The sequence below is a fragment of the Vulpes lagopus genome, chromosome 2 (genome assembly GCF_018345385.1).
Source record: "Vulpes lagopus strain Blue_001 chromosome 2, ASM1834538v1, whole genome shotgun sequence".
Lineage (NCBI taxonomy): Eukaryota > Metazoa > Chordata > Mammalia > Carnivora > Canidae > Vulpes > Vulpes lagopus.
The window spans coordinates 164,549,769-164,572,364 of record NC_054825.1 but is presented as its reverse complement, the minus strand read 5'-3'; the positions used below and the strand labels follow the sequence as shown (position 1 = coordinate 164,572,364).

The window sequence follows — 22,596 nt, the reverse complement described above, 5'->3', positions numbered from 1 at the left end:
CAGGTCTCTGTGGAGAGGTCTGCTGTTAATCTAATATTTCTCCCCATATAAATTACATTTAAGTAATCTCTGTTCCCAGTGGGGAACTCGAACTAACAACCATGAGATCAAGAGTCAAGGGCTTTGCCAACTGAGCCAGCCAGGTGCCTTAACACCCATCTTACTTTGCTCTCAGCAACTTTAGCTTCGATTCCTTTATGTGGTAATAATAATATGTTGATTATCACCATGCTTTCCTTGCAGATGAAAACTGCAAGCTGATATACAAGTTATTTTAAGTATAATGCATTTTATTGTAAACTGTGTTTATATTTTCATCATATTTTCTCAAGTGCCAATTTAGTTTTTTTTATAAATTTATTTTTTATTGGTGTTCAATTTGTCAACATATAGAATAACACTAGGTGCTCATCCCATCAAGTGCCCACCTCAGTGCCCATCACCCAGTCACTCCCACCCGCCGCCCACCTCCACTACCACCACCCCTAGTTCGTTTCCCAGAGTTAGGAGTCTTTCATGTCTGTCTGCCTTTCTGATATTTCCCACTTATTTTTTTCTCCTTTTCCCCTTTATTCCTTTTCACTATTTATTATATTCCCCATAATGAGACCATATAAGCTAAGGGTTGCTGGAAGGGAAAAAGGGTGGGGGATGGGGTAACTGGGTGATGGACATTAAGGAGGGCACGAGATAAGTGCAAGGTGTTATATAAGACTGATTAATCCTGAACTCAACCTCTGAAACCAAAAATATATTATAGGTTAATTGAAGGGATTTAAATAACATAAAAACATTTTAAATTATATTAGGATACAGTGATAGGTATTGCCAAGTTTCAGATCAGTCCTCAATAAAACCTGTGTAATGGATAGGTGTAACTTGGACACTGAGCTAAATGATCACATGTTCGTCTACCATTTTCTTTCCTTTTTAAAAAAGATTTATTCAAGTCATTTGAGAGAGAGAGAGAGAGTGAATGGGAGGAGGGGCAGAGGGAGAGGATCTCAAGCAGACTCCAAGCTGTGCGCTGAGCCCAATGCAGGGCTCAACATCATGACCCTGAGATCAACACCTGACCTGAAATCAAGAGTCAGATGCTTAATCCACTGAACTACCCAAGCACCCCTGTTTGTTAATTTTCAATGGAGAACACTGGATTCTCTCTTCGTGAGTATCCACCTGAGTCACTGTTGTAAACTCTGCTGGCTGAGGTAGGACATCAGGTAAGGATCTCTTCTATGAAGGCTTTGGAAGAGAATCTCCAGGGCCTGGTGCCCTTCCTTCTCCACCATCCTCAGCAGAGTCTCATTCCTCCACTGCTGTGTAGGGCACTGCTGCACCAGCTCCTTCTCTTCCTCGGTGAAGACCTCACTGTCCTGAAGGTCATCCAGTACTCCATTCAGGTCTCCCAGCCTGGCTTGCAGCTGCCGGCAGTGCTCCTTCAGAAAGGCCTTACCTGGGCAGAAGGAAGAGTTGAAGACTCAGAAAGGGATAGCACTCTTATGGAGTTCACAAATTATGCCCAGCTTAAAGACATATTTCCTTTTTTTTTTTTCTGAAGTAAGCTCCATGCCCAGTGTGAAGACTAACTCAGGGCTTGAACACATGACCCTGAGATCAAACCCAGAACTGAGATCAGGAGCCAGATGCTTGACTGACTGGGCCACCCAGATGGCCCTTAAAGACATAATTCTCTGTGGAGATAGTGTTCATTCTCTTTTGCATGTTGCCCAGACAGACCTTACATGCACATCTTCAGGATTCCCAGTCCATTTTCAGGGGTCTATGAATTTAGGGAAACTCAATGATTCTTCTACTTCAATCCCATCCCATCCCCTCCTTCCAAGCTTGGAGCACCTCTCCTTCACCACTTTCCAGCTTTCATTGGAATCCTAGAGAGGCTCTATCTTGCTGTACACTCATTTATTCATCTTCTAACAATCTTCAAGTTCATACATTGATATGCATGATACCGGAGGTGCAGGTGGTCTAGACTAGCTCCCCACCCTCAGGGATCTTCTTAAAAAGTGTATAGAAAGAGATGTAAGTGGTTAAGTACAACACAGAAGGGACCAGGATCACTGTAGAGAAGAAGGTATTTTGCATCATACTGACTCAGGGTTCATGCTGATTCCTATTTACAATACCTGTGTGACCTTGGCCAAATCGCATTGCTTTCTTGTTCTTCAGTGTCTTTAATAAAACCATGACTGTTTTTAGGCTTTCTTTTCTTTTCTTTTTTCTTTTTTAAGAGAGAGAGGCAGCACCAGCAGGGGGAGATGGGTAAAGGAAGAGAGAGAGAATCTTAAGCAGGCTCCATGCTCTGTTTGGAACCCAACTCAGGGCTCAATCTCATGACCCAGAGTTCATGACCTGAAGCCAAAATCAAGAGCTGTATAGTTAACCAACAGAACCACCCAGGCACCCAAAAGCATGATTGCTTTCTAAGTTCACCTCTTGCCTCAAGAACTTTTAGTCTTAACATAGTGGTGCAAATCATTAATATCCAGTCATCTGAGGCTGTGATCAAACAGCTTAATTTAATGATGTGATTTCTTTGAATATTGGTAATTATATTGGAAACTAATTGGAAGTATATATTCAGTGGCTCCTGAATTTGAATGAATGAAGCTGCTGTTCACAGAAAGATTCTCAGCTTAATCCATTTTGCTGCCCAGAGGCTTTCTACTCATCCTTTTGTTTAGCAACTTCTACTCTATCTTCTTAACTGGACATGAATTTCACTTTTTTTTCTCTCCTGGATGCACTCTGAAACATTTACCTCCCACAAGGTTAGATCTAAGCACCTGTCTTATCCTCTCCTAAATCCTTTTAATTTTCTTTGGAACATGTAAACAACTGCATTTTGATAAACACTGTGAAATCACCTTCATTGTTTTCATCTGCTGGAATAGAAATCCCAGAGTGTGGGTTGTGTGTCCGTGTCAGGATACACTGTGAACAGGATTGTTACTTCAAAAGTCACTGTTAGCTCTGAACCTCCTCCATAATTCTCTGGGAAACCAAGCCAAAATTTATTGACAGGGATAGATGTAAGCGGAGTATATAAAGTACAAATATACCTCCTGAATACTTAACATGCCACGGGCAATCAGTAAGCTGCATTTGTCATCATGATCCTTTTAATTACCCTGATTTCATGAGGGAAAAATGCAACCAAAGCCTTTGGGTCAGAAAGGAAAGGATGACTAGACTTTAAAGCAAAGTCTTCACAGAAGAGTTAGTATCAGAAGATAATCTGAAGGAGTAGGATTCTTGTATGAAATACAAGATGCCACCAGGCCAAAAGGGAAAAAGAGGAAAAGAGATGTCATGCTTCACAGTGCATGGTGGCCAGAACGGGGATTTTGCTGGCAAAGATGTGGGCTGGCAGCAGCTTCTGAAGGGTCTTCTAGAGAGAAAAAAACAGGTTCAGCTTTATCTTGTCACAATGGGTGACAGATATCTCTTGCTCAAGAGCTTGCATAATAGGAAGGGTTGAGACCTTTTGTTGGTGCCACACACTCACCACCTGCATAAATCCGTTTCATTTTCTTTGTGAAATTATCCTTAGCTTATGCTTAACCAAGATCTGTGGTTGGGTTGGAACCCAATTGCGACTCCAGGTGTGGGGACTGATTTTCTTTAGCTAGTCTGCCTCTCTGGACCTCCTGACAACACCACCAGCTGGCCCGGAAATGGGTCTATTGCCATTTCAAGCCAATGTGACACCTGAGGAGGAGTCTTCTCTTCACTGAGGGGCATCAAGAGATGCTATCTTTCTCCTCCTGGATGATCTGTTTTGAGATAGGAGGACTGTCACTTTTACTAGGTGGAGCCTGACAGTCAAAGCCAACAACATGGAAGGCAGAAGGGAGTCCCTTGATCTTTATTCCTTATTTTATTTACTTATGTTAAAAGGCTTTATTATTTTATGTTTTTAGTAATCTCTACTCCCAACATGGGCTTGAACTCACAACCTCAAGATCAGGAATCACAAGTTCTTCCAACAGAGCCAGCAGTCAGGTGCCCCTTGACTCCTTACTTTGAATCATTTCTTTCTCTGCTACCTACCAACTCCAGGAACCTTAACCAATGCCCAGCTAATCCCTGTTCTTGATTTTTACAGCAGCCTCATAACGCAGTTCCCACTTCCTGTCCGTTCCTCGCCCACATTCATCCACACTCTTGAGAAAAGTGAGTGCATTGCTACCTACCCTGCAAAAGTCCCCCGTTGGCCTTCAGCTTAAGGTCCAAAAGATTTCAACCATCATCCTTATGCTTTCAACGTCTGTTTCTTGCCTGCCTCTCTGGTCTCATGGGGCCTCCCTCCCTCTAAAGTTTCATGTCCAGCCATATCAAACTACTTTCACCTATAGTTCATCAGATGCAATGTGTGTTCCCCAATAAGATTGGTTGCATGCTCAGAGTCTCTGCATATTACACCCCCTCACGAGTTTGTTCCCTGAAGTGGCTCAGGCTCCTTCTTTGTCTCTGACACCACTGAGTCTTTGTAAATGAAGAGAAGGTATGATCTCTCATTGAGCCACATCACACCACTCAAACACCTCCTGAAATCAGACACATCCTTCTGACTTTTGGTGGAAGCATTGCACTCACCTGAGAGAGGAGGAGGGGCTGCTGCAGAATGAAACTGGAGATCCACTAGGAAAGGAGGAGAAGTTGGAGAATGAAATGAACCATATACCTTCATCTAGGTGTTCTTTTCTTTTTTTCTAAGTGGTTTGTTCTTGTTTTATTCATTTAGTAATCTCTACAGCCAACATGGGGCTCAAACTCACAACCCCGAGATCAAGAGTCACACGTTCTTCTGACTGAGCCACTCAGGCAACCCTGTAGTTTCTCTGGTCTTTGATGTAGCCCACTAAAGTAATTTAACTCCACTTCCTAACTTAAAGATCCCATTGAAACATCATATACCAATGGCACCCAATTAAGTAAAGATCACTTACTGCCTATTAAGGAAATGCATCCAAGGAGGGAGCTCATTTTTCCTTTCTATTTCTATTTTTATTTAGAAGTCAATGTGAGGAAATGCGAAAGGTACAGTAAAAATGATCATACTGTTCGTCATTATCCTCTAGGTAAATGTATTTTTGAATGAAATGCCATCATTGAGTGAGTACATTTGAACAATAAGTGTCAATATTCTTTAAACTCTAGAACACTGAAATTGTTGATAGTACAGAACTTGTAAGTTGAACACACTTGTAAGTCGGTGGGACATTTGCTGACTGGAGCAACCATTTGGGAAAATAACTAAACTGTTTATCATTAAGCCTTCAACATGGTCTTATGTTTTCTTTCTAAAAGTCCTACTGTTGTTTCAAGTTCTGAGAAATTTTGTGTCCTTCTTCCTTCAGCAGCTGCTTAGACTCCATTTATGCCAACAAGTATAAAATTGCCCAAAAGATAGAATTAAACCAACTTTATGCACCTTCTGATTCTTATAATTAGCGTCTCCTGTGCAACATCTCCTAGGTATGAGAGGTTCCAATTTTCAACACCAACAGCCACCCCTATCCCAGGCACACAAGACCACTGCCAATGCTTTTGTTTCAATTCAACAGTCACTATAAACAGTGTGGGACCATACACAGACCTTCTCCTCTGACACACTTCACTACAACCGAGGGGAGAGAGGTGCATGATTTTTTTTCCTCCCCCCAAATTTTAGAGCCCATCAGACAATGTTCCCACCGGCCCACTGTCTTCCCTCTTCCCTCCTTACCTGGGAGGGAGATGATGTGGGGGACATGGATTTCAGCAATGACCCCCTCAGGCTCCACAGTTATCTCAAACAAAGGCCCTGCCACCATCCTGCTCCTGGTGCTATAATGTCAGGCCCAGGTGTTGATTCCAAGAATCAAAAGCAATCTTCACAGTCACTGCTGCTGTTACCAAGAAGCCAAGGCCTACTGCTGGCCATAGATAGAAGCCAGCCCCAGGAAAGTGGGCACTGAAAGGAACCAGAGTGATAGTCATGCTGACCAACCCCAGAACTTTGATTGAAAGAACACAAGTGCAGAGAGATGTGGTATTTGGGTGGACCCAGGTTCAAGACCCATCTGTGATTTTCACAACTGCAGAAACCTCTGGGGACTTCATTAGGTTTTCTGGGCCCCAGTTTCTCTGTATTCTACATATGTTGAAATTAAAATACCAACTCAGTGCATAGAATACAGAGAACACTGACAAAATTTCAGATGTCCATGGGGATGGATCATGTATCCTATGATATAGGTGTATACGAGTAAATATCACACAGCATTTTCTTCCTTTATAGTAGAATTCTTTGAAACAATTAGCATCTCCCAATCTTACCCGTATCTGTTTGCAGAGATACAGGTAATAATATCCACATTTCCTTCAGGAAATGAATATCCACAGGTCCCAGGAACTGATAACTTTTACAAACTCGTTCAAACCCAGCAGACTGTTGAGCAGCCTGGAGGGGCACTAGTTCCTCCACTCCTAATCTAGTATCTTCTGAAAAATAAACATTGCTGTGTCAAGTGCAGACTCTTAGAAAAGGCATGATCTGAAGGAGTCCTGTAGGTTCAATGGCACACGTGCCATTGGGAATCTAGATGTCAGAGAGAAGGATGTGTGACAAGAACAGGGGACTTTGATCTTCAAACCCATACAAAGAAAAACACAAAAATGTTCCTTGTTACTACTGAAACTGCACCCCCAAATTTAACAGGGGACCCAAGCTCAACACTTTTGGTGGGAGGCAGTTTCACTTCAGGCAGGCACCACAGCAGCTAAATTTCTACATGGTGCCAAGGAGCAGCTAATACCTGATGCTGGTAAGACAACACAAGTCCATAAAAGGAACAAGCATGAAAGCAGAAGAAGCAAAGGCACATTCATCACCCTAGTGCTTGCCACCATCTATCCTGAGGCACCCCAGACCATCTCTTGGTTCCCTAAGCATTTCACTTCCAGCTGGGAGAGCCTTCCCATCACCACTTGAAGACCCTCCACACACATGCTGCAGGAATCCATTCTCACTGCTCAGGCTGTGGGCAAGGATGATAGCATAAAATAAAATCTGTATCCTGGACTATAAGTCTCTGATATACTGTGCTCTGACAAATCAGTTTCTCAAGAATTATATATGATTGAATATCATTTTACAAAGAGTAGGGATTTTGTATAGGAAAAATGAAAATACTCAAAGAGTTATCTAACCTCTCCAAGCTTATTTCTCCTGTATAGAAGTCCTCTGAATCTTGGTACCTGGTTGTGTGGTTCCTTGAAAAAAAGCACACAATGTCAACTATTAATGTGAATACAGATGAGGTTACCCAATCACCACATGGCTGGTAAGCACAGGAGATCTATTGAGCATCAAGACACGGTCAACACCAGTGCCCTGCTCTTCCTGAATCTCACGTGGCTTTCAAACTACATCACACCTGTGGGACAGTTTCCAACCATGAGCACACAGAGGTGGAGCAAGTATTAACACGATGTAAAACAGTCAAAATGGGTAAAGCTTTCCAACCTAACACAGTGAGAATTGGGCCAGTCTAGGTGCTGAATTTGAAGATGGAGTCTATAAGAAAATCCTAGTGGTGAAATGAGGTCATAAGAAAGAACTCTTAATCCAACAGGACTGGTGTCTTGGTATCCTTATATGAAAAGGAAGAGAGATGAGATCTTTCTGTCTGCCCATCTCCCTTTCTCCCAGTCTGTCAGTCTCTCTTGAAACATAGAGGAAAGGCCATGTGAATCCCAGAAGAAGGTGGCCATCTACAAGCCAGGAAGACAGCCTTCACCAGAGACTGAATCTGTCAGCACCTGAGCTGAGACTTCTAGCCTCCAGAAATATGACAAAATTAACTTTTATTGTTTAAGTCCCCTAGTTTGGGTATTTTATTAGGCAGCCCTAATAGACTCTTCCAATAGGAATGTTTCCTAGCCCAAAGCCATTCAGAGTACAAATGACACAAAAGGTCAAGACCCCTAACCACACATTGCTCATTCTTTGAGGTTTTATCATGGATTAGGATGAAAGAAAATAGGCCCTTTTTAATGAACCTGGACACAATCCAATGCTATCACACCTCATCTACTAGCTGGTATGTTCACCCCTAGGTATGCTTTCTTTGTCTTTGAAATAGAGACTATATGATCCACTAATAGAGTTTCTATGGATCATAAAAAGAGAATGTGTTTAATGTCTCTAATAGAGTGTTTGGAATATGGAATCCATTCCAGAAATAACATCCAAGATTAAAGCTACTTCATATTCCCATTTAAGTTGTGTTACAGGTAAGAAAAAATGCTTCTGATTGTCACAACCACAAAGGACTTCAAAACTGTCTTCTGCATGTAAATACACTGGAAATTTCCATCAGCCCAATACACATACCCCTGGTCATCTCTATATTAGACAATTACCTGATTCTTGTATTTGTAAAGATTCCTGGTCTTCTGATTCACTGTCGGGAAAGGCCCTTGAGAGTCAAGAATAAGGACAATATTAGAAATCAGTTCACAAGTGGTTCCTGACAGTCAGTGGAGCATGTGGCTCTTGATCTTGAGGTTGTGAGTCTGAGCCCCACACTGGGTGTAGAGATTACTTAATAAAATCTTAAAAACTAAGAAATAAATCAGTTCACCCAAAGAAATGAGGGGTATGTGATTACAAGCTAGAGCTGTTTTGCCCAAACATGGGCCACTATCTAGAAAAGGCCATTTAAACTTTCAATTAAATTAAATTGAATTAAATTAAATTATATTGTTAAAACTGAGCTCTCAACTGTACTATCCACATTTCAGTGCTTAATACCTACATGTAGCAAATAGCTACCATATTGGCTAACACAGGCTAGAACATTTCCATCATCACAGAACGTTCTCAGGGACAGTTCCATTAGACTCTCAAAAAAGAGATGATTTGGACAAAGAGAGATTTGTTAACCAGACATATGGAGAGTAGAGGGATCTAAGGGGATCTCTTCAAGCAAATGTGTCTTAACCGTCTACATCTTCTCCTATTATACCAGCATCCAAAGTGGTCATATCTAACTTCTTTTGTTTAAATTGCTTGGATTAGGGACACCTGGATGGCACAGTGGTTGAGCATCTGCCTTTGGCTCAGGGTATGATCCCAGAGTCCCAGGATCAAGTCCCACATCGAGCTCCCTGCAGGGAGCCTGCTTCTCCCTCCACCTCTCTCTCTCTCTCTCTCTCTCTCTCTCTCTCTCTCTCTCTCTCTCAAATAAATAAATAGATAAATAGATAAATAAATAAATATATATTTTTTTAAAAATAAAGTAAAATAAATTGCTCTAATTGGACATGTGTCACTTCAGCTGGCAATAGTGGCAGGAATGGAGGCAACAGAGGTTCTGGGACCATCTGGGTTTGTGAGATGACTGCTGGTTTTTTGAATCCAGTAGGCATGATAGCAAAGAAGATCTGAGGGGCAATACCTGAAGGCAAGTTAGATGCATGCTACTCATTTGGAGTCCTTTACTGTGGAGCATGTTCATTACCAACAGCCCTGTGAATATATGTGCCCAATGTTGCTAAGTGTCCACAGAGCTTAGAGAAGAATGTTCCAGATGAGTTTGCAACTATCTGGAGAAAATTCACTGAGACAAGAAGCTGGACTTAGTAAGAGTCACAGTATGGTGGTGAAACATAAGAGCAAAATGGTGGAAGGGGTCAAATTAAACAAAAAAAGAAGACAGTACCATAAAAGGTTAGGATCATCAAAGTTCTCAGAGCAAAAAAATAAATATATAACAAGAGTGTGTGACTTGTGACCTTCAACATTGATCTTAAAGAATCACAGAGAGGGGCGCCTGGGTGGCTCAGTCGGCAGAGCATCCAACCCTTGATTTCAGTTCAGGTCATAATCTCAGGGTTCTGAGAATGAGCCCCAAGTAGAACTCCACACTCATCTTGGTGTCTGCTTGAGATTTTTTCTTCCTTTCCATCTGCCCTTCCCCATGCTCACATTCTTGCTTCGCTCTCTAATAAACAAATAAAATCTTGGGACACCTGGGTGACTCAGTGGTTAAGTGCCTGCCTTCGGGCCCAGGGTGTGATCCTGGGGTCCCAGGATCAAATCTCACATCGGACTCCCTGCATGGAGCCTGCTTCTCTTTCTACCTCTGTCCCTACCTCTCTCTCTCTGTCTCTCATGAATAAATAAATAAAATCTTTAAAAAAAATGTTTTAAATAAGCACAGAGGTTTTCTTCTTTTTGCTCAAAAATTCTCCTGTGGTGCCTCAGTAACAGGAGAGAATGAAATCATCATTTAGGGAGACTTTACAGATGACATATTTTATGTCGGTCAGTAAAATGAACAGGGGTGGTTAATGATGGCATTGAAGACCTTATAGAAGGGGATCTTTAGCACCTGCCTTTGTCCCAAGGTGTCATCCTGGAGTCCCAGGATCAAGTCCCACGTGGAGCTCCCTGCATGGAGCCTGCTTCTCCCTCTGCCTCTGTGTGTGTGTGTGTGTGTGTGTGTGTCATGAATAAATAAATAAAATCTTTTAAAAATAAATAAATAAACAAAAGATCTCATAGAAGAAAGAAGTGATTTTTGGAAAATATGTCTGTATTTAATTATTGGAACAGAGAGCTGATATGGCCAGGAAAGAGGCCTTTTAAAAATATGTATATATATCCTACAGTAAAACTCTAGGCTACCCTCACCTTTGGCATTTGCCCTGTTCTGGATGAGGCTGCTTGTATTTTGTTTTTTTTTAACTGCCAAAGTCTAAGGAACAGGGGAGACTATAATGCTTATGTATGAAATAGAATTTAGTCCAATAAACATTTTGAGTCATTTGGTAAATACATACGTACATATAGTTCTGATTGGTGTCCTATGACTATTGGAATAAAAATACTGAATTAGCTATTGATTCATGGGTGGAATATATGCCCCCAGAGCAGTGGTTATCAAACTTGACTGCACCTGGGAAGCTTTAACACCCCCCTCCCCCAATATAAGCCATGTGAGAGAACCTTAACCTGCCCTCCTATGTCTTGGTGCTATCTCTGAGGCTACAAAATCAGCCTTATGTTAGCCCCATGCAGATCACTGAGGGTAAATATGCTACTTTCTGTTCTCTTATGGTGCATGTGCATGCTGGGCTCCAGTGGGTGGCTTAGGGTGAAATTTAGGAGGCAGGAGGAAGGCACTGTGAGTGGGAGCCAGCTCATCCTAGATTGTTGGTCGAATTACTAAATTTTCCAGGAATTTTGTGGGTAGGTTGTTAAACATGGCTATTACTAAAAATCAAATGATATAAAATTTTATAATTAAAATTATATAAAACATCACTTTTTAATCATTTTACTATATCATACTATACTCTGTGCTTTTTTTTAAGTATATATTTTATTCTTTGTATTTTCTACACTCAACAGGGGCTCGAACTCAGGGTTCCAAGATTAAGAGATGCATGCTCCTCTGACCGAGTCAACCAGGCATCTTATACTCTGCCCTCTTGAAGTTATTTTCATGTGTGGTATCTGTGTGGTGAAAATACTCTGTAGTAGTGAGCGACTGCATAGCTATTTCCAATGCCACGTTCAGGGACATTATGTTGGTAGTTTGAAATCCACCATGATGGAAATAATCACCCCACAGAAATTGGCAAACACTGTAAGCAAAGGCTCTCCCCACTCCGCAGGGGAAGCTGACATTGAACAATTTCTAGCACATCACTTCGGGAATCCATTCTGCTTCATCAACAGCCAGTTTCCCAGAGCACTGAGTTGGATACTTGTGTTGGTTCCCAGCTCAACTAATGACAGTGATCCTTGCATCGGTTACTGCCTTTTTGTGTATAGCTTCTCAGGACACCTTCATGGAAGAAGAGGTAGTCAACCTCACTCAGAGATTTCTGGGTTTGTTGGTAAGACTAGATAAGCTCCTTCATTCTCCCCCTGATTCCTATGTAAATTACCCCAACCCCGCTGATTCTCATGTGCCCCTGTGATACCAGGAACAGAATTCAATACTACCATCACCTTTCCCCATGTAATCATTCCCCTTACTTGAAAACCACTTCCTCAGGAGACTAAGATCCAGGAACTGAGATGTACAGTGTTGGCTATACTGTTATCACTCCTCCATATCCTGAGCCAGTAGGATGCCATAGGTGTGCTGTCTGTTGACTCAGATCATGTACAAATGGATCACAATATGGACTGGAAAAAAGAATGGAGGTTGTGTTATGAATAAAACATGCAGGTCTGATGGCAGGACAATTTCTCCACATGACTTTATGTTAAAAGCCCTAGACCCTGCGCTCTATCTTTAAGAGAATCTTCTCTCAAGCTCCCATGACTCCATCTCCTCCTTCATTTTATGGATTTAACTGTGTCTCTATGTCCCACTCAACATTGTTCTCTCTGTGCCCAAGAGGCAGAACTCAGTCAATTCTCAACACCTAGTACTTCCTGTAAGGTTGTTGTTGTTGTTGTTTTTTTCATAATAGGCTGTGGACCGTGTGGCTTGTTGAAAATTTTAGGGAGAAGATTCCTAGCTTATATTCAGCCTTCACCCATCATTGGTGCCCAAGAGAATAGGACCCTATTAAGATCAATTGAAATTCCAGGACATCAGTGAGATTATGTAAGTGCTGTAAGAATCCACGCAGTACTAATGCTCCTCTTCCACCTCCTGCCTCCTCACGGTGACGTACATGTGAGAATACTAGGGGGGAAGGAGACAATGGATATCAGGCTTATTTTCTTCTTCCACGGGAGATCCTCATCCAGGTACGAAACAGAAAAGCCCTATGCTAGGTGATTTCTTCTTCTTCATACTGGAGAGCTGAGCTCTGGTCTCCCTTGGCTGGCTGGGATCAAGATGGGGTTAGGAGCAGGGAGTGTCTTCGGGCCAACACAGCAGCAACACAGTAGGACAAAAAACTGGGAAAAAAAACACTCAAAGTGGGAAGGAAGAAGAGCTTCATTTTGCCTATACTGTCTTGCAAGTTCTAAGTTATGGAGATGGCTTTGTTCCTTAAACTTCACAAATCACCCTCTACGAGCTTCAAACTTGTCCTTTGAAGCTTCCATACCTCTCACTGCCTTCAGAGAATTGAGGAGAGTCAGGACCTTGCTCTGGTGAGACTGGCTCAAGAGAATGTTGTGGCTGGTTTGATCTTCCATCTAGACCATTAAATTTTCTCCACATCAGCAATTAGGTTGTTTCACTTTTCTTATCACCTATGTGTTCACTAGACTAGCACCTTTCACTCCCTTCAAGAACTTTCTGTTGCACTAATGTACTTATCAGATAGTTCTAAATGTGGGAAATGGTGGACGGCTCCTTCTAGGGTGGTGTAAAATCCTTTTAGGGGTAGTTTCCTCTTAGGTGGGGTCCCCATGTTCCTGCCTGCCTTTTTCCAACTATCCTTCATTCCATAACAAGGAGTGTGCCAATATTAAAATTCTTGTATATTAAGTGATCCAGTTTATACAACATTAGAAATTTTCACATTATATGAAAAGCACCCCTAAGCGGAATAAAATTCATCATTCTATGGCATGTTAAAGAAAAAAGCAATAGAGAAATGATAGATGACATGACTGAGGAAGTCAGAAGTTGGAAAACACAAATGTCTTGAAAATATTTTTTTAAGTTTATTTATTTAAGTAATCTCTACACCCAATGTAGGCTCAAACTCACAACCTCAAGACCAAGTCACATATTCCTCTCACTGAGCCAGCTGAGTGCCCCAGAAAAGATTTTTGACTCATTAGTGATCATGAAAGCATTCTTGCCCACAGTAGTGATGAAAAGAAGAACATAGGACAAACACAAGGGTAAATGAAGAGGTGAAGCAATGGAAACTCATAAACTGATAAGTGAGCAGATTTGGAAGAAAACACAACCACTTTGGAGGATTATTTGGCTACTTCTAGAAAAAAAATCAAGCATTTAATTGCTTTGGATCAGCAACCCCATTCCCTGTGCCCCCGGAAATGAGCAGAATAAGTTGATCATGTTATTGCTTGATTTAGGGAGGAAAGTGGTAACTAGCTAAATGTCAATCATCCAAAGAATGGATACATCGATCTTGATGCCATCACTACATTAACCTGATAGAACAATTAACAGGAACTAATTAGGGTGCCTGGCAGGCTCAGTCAGTCAGTAGAGCACTCGACTCTTAATCTCAAGATCATGAATTCAAGCCTCACATTGGACATGTAGCCTACTTAAAACAAAACAACAAACAAACCCCAAGAATTAATTAGAACCACAAGGTAGACATGGGTAGATACAAAAAGAAAAAAAAAACATAATACTGATTAAAAACCAAATTACTTAAGAAATGTATCACAGCGCGATACCAAGCAAATAAAAATTTTCAAATAATACACTTGGAAATCTATAAATAGTGCAGGAGGATTTAGGCCAGTTTCTGGACAGCAGTTACATTCCAGAGGGAGTTCCACAGACAGCCTGGCTTTTATTTAAAGTATCTTATTGTTTGTGTAATCTACTCTACCCCATTTAAAAGAAAGGTTTGTGTGTTGGCATAAATATAAACTTTGCAAAAGTGAGTTTGATTTTACTTTGTTCTGGCTCAGATGCCAGCTCTCACTGTCTCAGATCTACCCACGACCAGCACAACTGCCAGAGGTCACCAAAGTGCACTTCCCCTGTGTTGGGGATTCCAAAGGAGCTTGCAAGTAGCTAGTTAGCAGCTAACAGCATTCTCCATTTGTTCCTCCCTCTCCTAAGGCCACACCACCTGCTCTTTTCATGCAGTGCTTACCAGCTAAATATCAGTTTCCTCAGGGTACAGAAAGGAGAAGGCAGGGCTGGTGGCTCAGATATCTCCAGGCTGCTCTAGGTCCTGTTCATTTGAGGAAGGAGTACCCCAAAGGTAAAAAGCTGAGGCTCAGTCAGATAAGAAGTAGAGACCTTCTCTTTTTACAAGAAGAATCCCCACCTCCTGTTATTTATAACCTAATGCTTTCCCAGGGATGTGTGGTTATAAGAACAACAGTCAGAAGAATACCGGTACCGGCAGGGACAAGGGGCCCCAATCTAGGCATTAATCAGATTTAAACAGCTCACCAACAAGCCCAATAAAAACCCTTAGACTTAGCAACTCCAGTGGCAACCCTCTCGGGTCTCCTCCCTCTTCATGTGCTTTGTGCTATTGCTCAATAAACGTTGCTATCCATTTCTCTTCATCTGGTATATCTCTTCATTCTTTGTAGCAGAGCGATCAAGACCCACAAGCACTTAAGAAATAGAAATCCTGCAACAGTTACTGATACTCAATTTTATTTTTATTTTTTAAAAGATTTTATTTCTAGGTAATCTCTATACCCAAGGTGGGGCTCAAACTCACAACCCTAAGATCAAGAGTCATATGCTGTATCAACTTAGCCAGCCAGGATCCCCACTGATACCAATTTTAAATATTTTATAATAACAATTTTATATTAATGTTTGTTTTTTACATTAAAATTTTTGAATTGTGCATGGAATACTATAATCATTAGAAGGAAACTATTTAAACTGAAATATCTAGGGAAGCCTGACTGGCTCAGCCTATAGAGCTTATGACTCTTGACGTTGAGGTCATGAGTTCAAGCCCCATGTCAGCTACAGAGATTGCTTAAGCAAATAAATAATTCTTTTTTTTAAGACTTTATTTATTTATCCATGAGAGACAGAGAAAGAGAGAGAGGCAGAGACACAGGCAGAGGGAGAAGCAGGCTCCATTCAGGGAGCCCAACGCGGGATTCGATCCTGGGTCTCCAGGATCACGCCCTGGGCTGAAGGCAGCGCTAAACCGCTGAGCCACCCAGGCTGCCCAATAATTCTTTTTTTTTATTATTGAAATATATATACAATATTTTTATAGCATGGCTTCACTAACTTTGTCAAACAGCCTCAGTTTTCTTATATGTAAAATGGCAATAAAAGCAACCCAAACTTCAGTGTTGGCTAGGATCTGGATGTCATTGTCCTAATTAATGCTTGTCCTTTTTCTTTATGTTTAAGTAATCTCTGTACCCAATGCAGGGCTTGAATTCACAACCTTGAGATCAAGAGTCAAGGGCTCCACCAACTAAGCCAGCCAGGCACCCCAATGCCCATCTTACTTTTGTTCTCAAACTACACAGCTTCAGCAGCTTTAGATTCAATTCTTTTATGTGCTAATAATGATAATACATTGATTATCTCCATGTCTTGTTTGCAAATGAAAACTATCTGATACATAAATTATTTAATTATAGCACATCTTATTGTAAACTGTGTTTAGATCATCACCAAATTTTCTCAAATGCCATTTTGCCTATGGCAACTTTATTTATGTAATTTATGTTTATTTATTTGAGAGAGAGAGAGCACAAGCAGGAAAAGAAGCATAGGGAAAGGGACAAGCAGACTCCTCGCTGAGCTCAGAGCTCAAGGTGGGGCTTGATTCCACGACCTTGAGATCACGACCTGAGCAGAAGTACAATGCTCAACTGACTGAGCCACATGGGCCCTGGCTTTTTAACAACTTTAAAGTTTATTTGAAAAGCATGTAGAGGGTACAATTCCACCTGGGCAAAGATACCTGATAATCAGTGCAACAGGCTCCTACCCCAGAAGACCAGCAGGAACTTCCAGTTAATACCAAGTTTAGGGGATCCCTGGGTGGCGCAGCGGTTTGGCGCCTGCCTTTGGCCCAGGGCGCGATCCTGGATACCTGGGATCGAATCCCACATCGGGCTCCCGGTGCATGAAGCCTGCTTCTCCCTCCGCCTATGTCTCTGCCTCTCTCTCTCTCTGTGACTATCATAAATAAATAAAAATTAAAAAAAAAAAATACCAAGTTTACCGGTCATAAAAGTGTATAAAATTCCAGCTCTTAGGGAAATAAGTGTATAGAATTTGTGGCTTTTTCTTATTATGCTTTAGTCCATCTATTAAATATATTATTTTCTTTTTCAGTTATTTTCTTATTTTATCAATGATTTGTTAAAGTCCTTTTTAATTTTCATTTTTACACTAACATTTTTTTTCATTTTTGGATACTTTCCATTGTATTCAACTTCATTTTCATCTATATATATATATTTTTTTCTTTCTTTCCTATTTGGGGATATAGTTTCCTCTAACAAACAGACCAAAATACACCCAAGATCTAGTTTATTGTTCTCTTCTATTCAACTTCTTTGATTTTATTTTAATTTTTATTCTTTTCCTTTTGGTTTCTGTTCTCTTCTGATTTGTGTGGTGTATATTTTTCTGGTGCCATTGTTGCCATTTTTGTATTTTCCCTCTCTTTCATTTATTCTTTTCTGGATATAATGACACGATAGAAGAACTCAGTCCCCCAAAAAGGAGAATAAGAGGCAGTACTCATGCCAGGGAGTTAATAAATAGGCATATAAGCATGATGTTGGAACTAGATTCAAAACAATGATTACAAAGATACTAGCTGGCTTGAAAAAAGCATGGAGACACTAGATAATCCCTTCCTGGAAAAATGAAAGAACCAAAATCTAATCAGGTCAAAATCAAAAAGGCTATTACTGAGCTGCAATAAAAAATGGAGGCCCTAACTACTAGGATAAATGAGGCAGAAGAGAGAGTCTGGGATATAGAAGACAAAATTATGGAGAATAAAAAAGCTGAGAAAAAGAGAGATAAACAACTACTGGGTCACCGGGGGAGGATTTTGAGAGATCCATGATACCACAAAGCAAAACAATATTAGAATAATTGGGGTTCCACAGGAAGATGAAAGGTGGGAGCAAAATGCTTATTTGAACAAATTATAGCTGAGAACTTCCCTAATCTGGGGCAGGAAACATGCATCCAAGTCCAGGTAGCACAGAGAACCCCCCTCAAAGTCAATAAAAATAGGTCAACACCTCAACATATAACAAGTGAAACTTGTAAATTTCAGAGATGAAGCAGAAATCCTGAAAGCAGCTCTGTAAAGAGGTCCTTTACCTATAAAAGTAGAAACATAAGGCTGGCAGCGACCTGTCTACAGAGACCAGGAAGGCGAGAAGACTGGCATGATATATTCAAGGTGCTAAGTGAGAAAAACGTACAGGCAAAAATATTTTATCCAGCAAAGGTGTCATTCAGAATAAAAGGAGAGATACAAAGTATCCAGGACAAACAGAAACTAAAAGAATTTGTACTCACTAAACTGGCCCTGCAAGAAATATTAAAAGGGATCCTTTAAAGGAAGAGAGCCCAAAAGGAACAAAGACCAGAAAGGAACAGAAGAGTATACAGAAACAGTGACTTTACAAGTAATACAATGACACTAAATTCATATCTTTCAAAAGTTACTCTGAATGGAAATGGGCTAAATTCCCCCAATCAAAAGACACAGGGTATCAGATTAGATTTTTTTTAAAAGCAAGACCCATTGATATATGGGTCTACAAGAGATTCATTTTAGGACCAAAGACACCTCCAGATTGAAAGTGGAAGGGTGGGACCATTTATCATGCTAGTGCACATCAAAATGAACTGGGGTGGCAATCCTTATATCAGACAAACTAGATTTTAAACCAAAGGCTGTAATAAGAAATGAGGAAGGACACTAGATCATAATTAAAGGGCCTATCCAACAAGAAGATCTAACAATTATAAATATTTATGCCCCTAACTTGGGAACAGCCAATTACATAAAACAATTAATAACAAAATTGAAGAAACACATTGATAACAATACAATAATAGTAGGGGACTTAAACATCCCCCTCATGGCAATGGACAGATCATCTAAGCAGAAGATCAACAAAGAAACAAGGGCTTTGAATAACACACTGGACCAGATGGGCTTCACAGATATATTCAGAATATTTCATCCTAAAGCAAAAGAATACATATTCTTCTCAAGTGCACATGGAGCATTCTCCAGAATAGATCACATACTGGGTCACAAATCATGTCTCAACTGGTACCAAACAAAAGACTGGGATTATTGCCTGTATACTCTCAGACCACAATGCTTTCAAACTGGAACTAATCACAAGAGAAACTTTGGAAGGAACAAATACTTGGAAGTTATAGAGCATCCTACTAAAGAATGAATGGGTCAACCAGGAAATTAGAGAAGGATTTTAAAAATTCATGGAATCAAATGAAAATTAATGGGTGACAGGCACTGAGGCGGACACTTGACGGGATGAGCACTGGGTGTTTTTCTGTATATTGGTAAATTGAACACCAATAAAAATTAATTTAAAAAAAACACAATAGATCAGAACCTTTGGGATGCAGCAATGGGGGTCCTAAGAGGGAACTATATAGCAATATAAGCCTTTCTCTCAAGAAACAAAAAATATCTCAGAGATAACCTAACCTGGGATCCCTGGGTGGCGCAGTGGTTTGGCGCTTGCCTTTGGCCCGGGGCGCAATCCTGGAGACCCGGGATCGAATCCCACATCAGGCTCCCGGTGCATGGAGCCTGCTTCTCCCTCTGCCTATGTCTCTGCCTCTCTCTCTCTCTCTCTCTCTCTGTGACTATCATAAATAAATAAAAATTTTAAAAAAATAAAAAAAAAAAGATAACCTAACCTTACACTTAAAGGAGCTGGAGAAAGAACAGCAAATAAAACCTAAACCAAGAAAGAGAAGAGAAATAATAAAGGTTAGAGGAGAAATCAGTGAACACCAAAAGAACAGTAAAACAGATCAATAAAACTAGGAGCTGGTTCTCTGAGAGAATTAATAAGATCAATAAACCCTAGTCAAACTTATCAAAAACAAAAGAGAAAGGACCCAAATAAATAAAATCATAAATGAAAAAAGAGAGAGATCACAACCAACACCAAAGAAATACAAAAAAATTACAAGAACATACTATGCACAACTATATGCCAATGAATTAGGCAATCTGGAAGAAATGGATGCATTCCTAGAAACATATAAAGTAACAAAACTGAAACAGGAAAAATAGAAAAGCAGAACAGACTCATAACCAGCAAGGAAATTGAAGCAGTCATCAAAAATCTCCCAACAAACAAGAAGTCCAGGACTAGATTATTTCCCAGGGCAATAATACTAAGCATTTAAAGAAGAATTAATACCTGTTCTTCTGAAGATATTTCAAAAAATAGAAATGGAAGGAAAACTTCCAAATTCATTCTATGAGGCCAGGATTACCTTGATCCCAAAACTAAAGACCCCACAAAAAGGATAATTACAGACCAATATCTCTGATGAACATGGAGCAAAAATTCTCACCAAGATACTGACCAATAGGGTCCAACAGTACATTAAAAGGATTCTTCACCACGACCACGTAGGAATTATACCTGGGCTGCAAGGGTAGTTCAACATCCACAAATCAATCAGTGTGATACACTACATTAATAAAAGAAAGGACAGGAACCATATAATCCTCTCAATTGATGCAGAAAAAACATTTCACAAAATACAGCCTTTCTTGATTAAAACCCTCCACAGTGTAGGGATAGAGGGAACATACTTCAATATCATAAAATCCATAAATGTAAAGCCCACAATGAATATTATTATCAATGGGGAAAAACTGAGAGCTTTTCCCCTAAGGTCAGGAACACAACAGGGATGTCCACATGCACCACTGCTTCCTAGCCTCAGCAATCAGACAACAAAAAGAAATAAAAGGAACCCAAATTGGCAAAGAATAAGTCAAACTCTCACTCTTTGCAGAGGATAGGATACTCTATGTGGGAAATCCAAAAGACTCCCCCCGCCCCGCCAAAATTGCTAGAACTCATACAGGAATTCAGCAAAGTAGCAGGATATAAAATAAATGCACAGAAATCAGTCACATTTCTATACGCTAACAATGAGACAGAAGAAAGACAAATTAAGGGGTCAATCCCATCTACAATTGCACCAATAACCAGAAGATACCTAGGAATAAATCTAACCAAAGAGGTAAAGGATATATACTCTGAAAGCTACAGAACACTTATGAAAGAAATTAAGGAGGACACAAAGAAATGGAAAAACATTCCATGCTCATGGATTAGAAGAACAAATATTGTTAAAATGTCTATAATACCTAGAGCAATCTACACATTCAATGCAATCTCTATCAAAGTACCATCAACATCTTTCACATGGCTGGAACAAAGAATCCTAAAATTTGTATGGAGACAGAAAATACCCCCAAATACCCAGAGGAATGTCAAAAAAGAAAACCAAGCTGGGGGCATCACAATTCTGGACTTTAAGCTCTCTTACAAAGCTCTAAGCATCAAGACAGTATGGTACTGGCATAAAACAGACACATAGATCAAGGAACAGAATAGAGAACCCAGAAATGAACCCTCAACTGTATGGTCAACTAATATTTAACAAGGCAAGAAAGAACACCCAATGGAAAAAAGACAGTCTCTTCAAGAAATGGTGTTGTAAAATTTGGACAGCTACATGCAGAAGAATGAAACTGGACTATTTCTTTACACTATACACAAAACAGACTCAAAATGGATGAAAGACCCAAATGTGAGACAGGAGTCCATCAAAATCCTAAAGGAGAACACAGGCAGCCATCCCTGTGACCTTGGCTGCAACTTCTTGCTAGACACATCTCCAAAGGCAAGGAAAACAAAAGCAAAACTGAACAATGGGGACTTCATCAAGATAAAAAGCTTTTGTACAGCAAAGGAAATGGCCGACAACCTACAGAATGGAAGAAGGTATTAGCAATTGACTTACCAGACAAAAGGCTAGTATCCAAAATCTATAAAGAGCATATCAAACTCAACACTCAAACAAATAATCCAGTCAATAAATGGGCAGAGGACATGAACAGACATTTCTCAAAAGACATACAAATGGCCAACAGACACATGACAAAACATCACTCGGCATCAGGAAAATACAAATCAAAACCACAATGAGATATCACCTCACACGGTCAGAATGGCTAATTTTAACAAGTCAGGAAACAACAGATGTTAGTGAGGATGTGGAGAAATGGGAACCCTCATACAGTTAGTGGAAATGCAAACTGGAGCAGCCACTCTGGAAAACAGTAGGGAGTTTCCTCAAAAAGTTAAAAATAGAGCTTCCCTATGACCCAGCAATTGCACTACTGGGTATCTACCCCAAAGATATAAATGTAGTGATCCAAGGGGCATCTGCACCCCAAAGTTTACAGCAGCAATGTCTACAATAACCAAACTGTGGAAGGAGCCCAAATGTCCGTCAAAGGTGAATGGTTAAGATGTGGTCTATATATACAATGGAATATTCCTTAATCATCAAAAAAATGAAATCTTACCATTTGCAATGACATGGATAGAACTAGAGGTATTCTGCTAAGTCAAATAACTCAATCAGAAAGACAATTATCATATGATTTTTCTTATATGTGGAATTTAAGAAACAAAACAGAGGATCATAGAGGAAGCAAGGGAAAAAATAAATAATAAGAAATCAGAGAGGGAGACAAACCATAAGAGACTCTTAACTATAGGAAACAAACCAAGGGTTGCTGGAGGAGAGGAAGCTGGTGGGATTGGGTAACTAGGTGATAGACATTAAGGAGGGCAGGTGATGTAATGAACACTCGATGTTATATAAAACTGATGAATCA

General features: G+C 40.3%; 1 protein-coding gene and 1 pseudogene across 1 annotated transcript; one reads left to right on the top strand and one right to left on the bottom strand.

Annotated features, from left to right (window-relative positions):
- Positions 1-884: 884 nt before the first annotated feature.
- CARD8 (caspase recruitment domain family member 8) lies at positions 885-5,342 on the bottom strand. The gene is made up of 2 exons (XM_041744905.1): positions 4,621-5,342; positions 885-1,456 (listed from the first exon to the last, which is right to left on the bottom strand). Exons 1-2 carry the CDS (start codon positions 4,712-4,714, stop codon positions 1,185-1,187), a joined length of 366 nt encoding a protein of 121 aa, XP_041600839.1. The 5' UTR covers positions 4,715-5,342; the 3' UTR covers positions 885-1,184.
- Positions 5,343-7,345: 2,003 nt separating this feature from the next.
- On the top strand, positions 7,346-10,347 carry LOC121478932 (annotated as a pseudogene).
- Positions 10,348-22,596: the final 12,249 nt, after the last annotated feature.

Coding starts and splice junctions, on each gene's coding strand:
- CARD8 (XM_041744905.1), bottom strand. CDS start 4,714: ATGAAGGTATATGGTTCATTTCATTCTCCAACTTCTCCTCCTTTCCTA. Junction 1,457..4,620: donor AGCCCCTCCTCCTCTCTCAG/GTGAGTGCAATG, acceptor CCTTCTGCCCAG/GTAAGGCCTTTCTGAAGGAG.